This window comes from Rhinopithecus bieti, unplaced genomic scaffold (genome assembly GCF_001698545.2).
Source record: "Rhinopithecus bieti isolate Rb0 unplaced genomic scaffold, ASM169854v2 scaffold_64915, whole genome shotgun sequence".
Classification (NCBI taxonomy): Eukaryota; Metazoa; Chordata; class Mammalia; order Primates; family Cercopithecidae; genus Rhinopithecus; species Rhinopithecus bieti.
Window position 1 is genome coordinate 1,011,280 of NW_016825936.1, and position 3,127 is coordinate 1,014,406.

The 3,127-nt window shown below is 39.6% G+C and overlaps 1 protein-coding gene across 1 annotated transcript; it reads right to left on the bottom strand.

Annotated features, from left to right (window-relative positions):
- Positions 1-653: 653 nt before the first annotated feature.
- Positions 654-1,196, bottom strand: LOC108522795 (peptidyl-prolyl cis-trans isomerase A). Its single transcript, XM_017863232.1, has one exon. It carries the CDS (start codon positions 1,149-1,151, stop codon positions 654-656), a length of 498 nt encoding a protein of 165 aa, XP_017718721.1. The 5' UTR covers positions 1,152-1,196.
- Positions 1,197-3,127: the final 1,931 nt, after the last annotated feature.

The window sequence follows — 3,127 nt, forward strand, 5'->3', positions numbered from 1 at the left end:
ATGGATCCTGAGAACCAAGGCTGGTGACAAGGAAAGCATTTAGATGACTAATACATGAATACCGGTGATAAAGAGAGGACCTGAAGTAAGGGACATAGATGTAAGTGAAGAGATTCAGGAGATGGTAAGAAGGTAGATGCAATGGTGTTTAGTGACTGATTGAACATTCAGAAGAGGAGAAGTCAGGGATGATTCCTAGGACTCTGTCTGGAAAAACTGGATAAAAAGAAATGCCATGAACTAAAAATTGAAACAGAGAGAAGAAAGCCTGGCACAGAATAAAGGAGTTCAGGTGTGGACATGTTGAAGATGAGAGGCTACAAAGACATTCAGATGATGCTGTTCAGTAGGGAGCTTTTGAATTCGGTGCAGAAATCAAACTGTATGAGCAGATTTAGGAGTCTCCAGGAAGCAGATACAGTAAAGGTATAACAGCAGATGAGCTCACCTGGGTAATGTACATAGCATAAGAGAAAGAGGGTGAGAATGGACATTTGAACTATGCAGCTTTTTTTGTTTTGTTTTGTTTTTTTGTTTTTTTTTTGTTTTGTTTTGTTTTTTAGTTTTATTTCATAATCATAAANGGGTGGAGGGGTGCTCTCCTGAGCTACAGAAGGAATGGTCTGGTGGTTAAGATAAAACACAAGTCAAACTTATTCGAGTTGTCCACAGTCAGCAATGGTGATCTTCTTGCTGGTCTTGCCATTCCTGGACCCAAAGCGCTCCATGGCCTCCACAATATTCATGCCTTCTTTCACTTTGCCAAAGACCACATGCTTGCCATCCAACCACTCAGTCTTGGCAGTGCAGATGAAAAACTGGGAACCATTTGTGTTGGGTCCAGCATTTGCCATGGACAAGATGCCAGGACCTGTATGCTTTAGGATGAAGTTCTCATCTTCAAATTTCTCCCCATAGATGGACTTGCCACCAGTGCCATTATGGCGTGTGAAGTCACCACCCTGACACATAAACCCTGGAATAATTCTGTGAAAGCAGGAACCCTTATAACCAAATCCTTTCTCTCCAGTGCTCAGAGCACGAAAATTTTCTGCTGTCTTTGGAACCTTGTCTGCAAACAGCTCGAAGGAGACGCGGCCCAAGGGCTCGCCGTCGACGGCAATGTCGAAGAACACGGTAGGGTTGACCATGGCTAGTACTACAAGAATTTCCTCGGCGGCAGCGTCTGCAAAGCCTTGCAGCTTTTAACAGGAGAGGAGAAGGTGTGGTCAGAACTCCACCTACAGCACCAGGAAAGATCATTGTCAAGGAAGACCGATGAAAAAGGCCGTGACTTGTCCACAACATTTGGTATGGTGGAGAAGTGAGCTGAAACAAAAGTGGAGGTAGGTGCAGAGAGAGGCCTTGGGGAGAGTAGAGGTCTCATCTGAAACTTTCTTGGATGCCTCCCTTACTTTTGTTTAATAAAAACTAAACACAGTAGTCCTATTTCTGGACATTCCAGTTTGCCAATTGCCATTCTGCCTTGGGGCCTCTGTATCTTGAGTTTCCCTCTACCTAGAAGGCTCTCACCCAGCTCTCTTTTTGCCTACCTCTGTATCATCTCTTGGTTCTTGTATCAATTCTCAGTACCCTCAGATCTTGTGTGAGCTTTTACCCTGGGATGGGTCTCTGCCATATGCCCTCAAGACACATTGCATTTATTTATATGGTAATTTTTGCAAGCTATTAAATAATAATTGTGAAATTTTACTTTACATGTACGTTTTTCTCCCTATTCAACTGTGGGTTGAAAGGAATAGTGCTCTTGTGCTCAATGTTGTGTTTCCAACACCTGGCAGAGTGCCTGCACCATAATAAGCATTGAGTAAATATAATTGAGCTGATTTATTTTATTCATTACTAAAATTCAGGTGTTGCTTACTTTGTGTCAAGGATTGTTTTAAGCCCTTTATTAATAACTCACTTAATTTTTGAGTGTAAAATACAGCAAACAAGGAGTCGATTGTAAAATTATGGACCAACTACCGAACACTTCTTTAGGACGATGCTTTTCAGGAGGATGAGGACAAGTGAGACTTTGGTGACAATACAGATCAGAGGAGAGTGACAATCCCGGGAGCCAGAATGCCTGGGATCCAATGCCACCTCTCCCCTCTTAATAACTATGTTGTTTGGGTAATCACTTCATCTTTCTGATCACTCAATTGTCTCCTTTTTTTAAATCTGTAATATAAGGATAGTAGAATCCTTATATTATATAGTAGAATCCTCATGGGTTGTTATGGGTACTCAATGATTTGACGTGGAGTAGTCCTAAGTGTTACTGTTATATTTTTGATAGTCTACCACTCCTTCTCCCTTCCCCCACCACTTCCTTTCTTGTCCACACCTGTCTGTCTTGGAAATAGGCCATTGACTCTTAGCCATCAGAAACAGCCTAAAAATTAATTTTACCTCTGGGCATATCTCCAGTTACATGTCTCATTTATCTTCTGGTGACCTGAGTGGATTTCAAACCCCCAGGTTTATATGAGTCCATTTGGTACTATTCTAATTGAAATTATACTGCTACTCCTTATAAGCAGAATGTAATTACTTCAGCTGGCATTTAGACATGACTCTAGGCTACCCCATTAAAAATTACATGACCCTTTCAATGACTGTAGTCACTTTTTTTTTTTTTTTTTAGCATCAGCAATGAAGAGCAGATGAGGGGAAGTCTCCTCAATGCATACAGAAAGATGGCACCATCTCTTTGGTCTCGATTATAGGGTGAAATCTACCATTTCTTTTCATTGATGTGCCACTGTAACATTGAAGCTAATGCTATATGATGATATGGGAAGTCCAGAAAAATGGCATTGCAATAAAATTTAATTGCTTAAATAATTTATAACAGAACTTCAAGAAAATATGGAAGATCATATAAGCTTTTGGATCTTTGTGAGTATAATACAAATGATAAAATTTGAGTGAAAGAGATTGCTATATCTAGCCAAATAAAAATTCAAAATGTACATTAAAATAAAAACAAAGAAGATGAATGACAAAATATATTTTAGTTGCATGGCAAAATGTTGTTCTAAATATTGGGTGAGTTCATAAAAATCAAGAAAAAGAATAACAATAAAAATCGTTACGTTACCTACAAAGACATGTAATT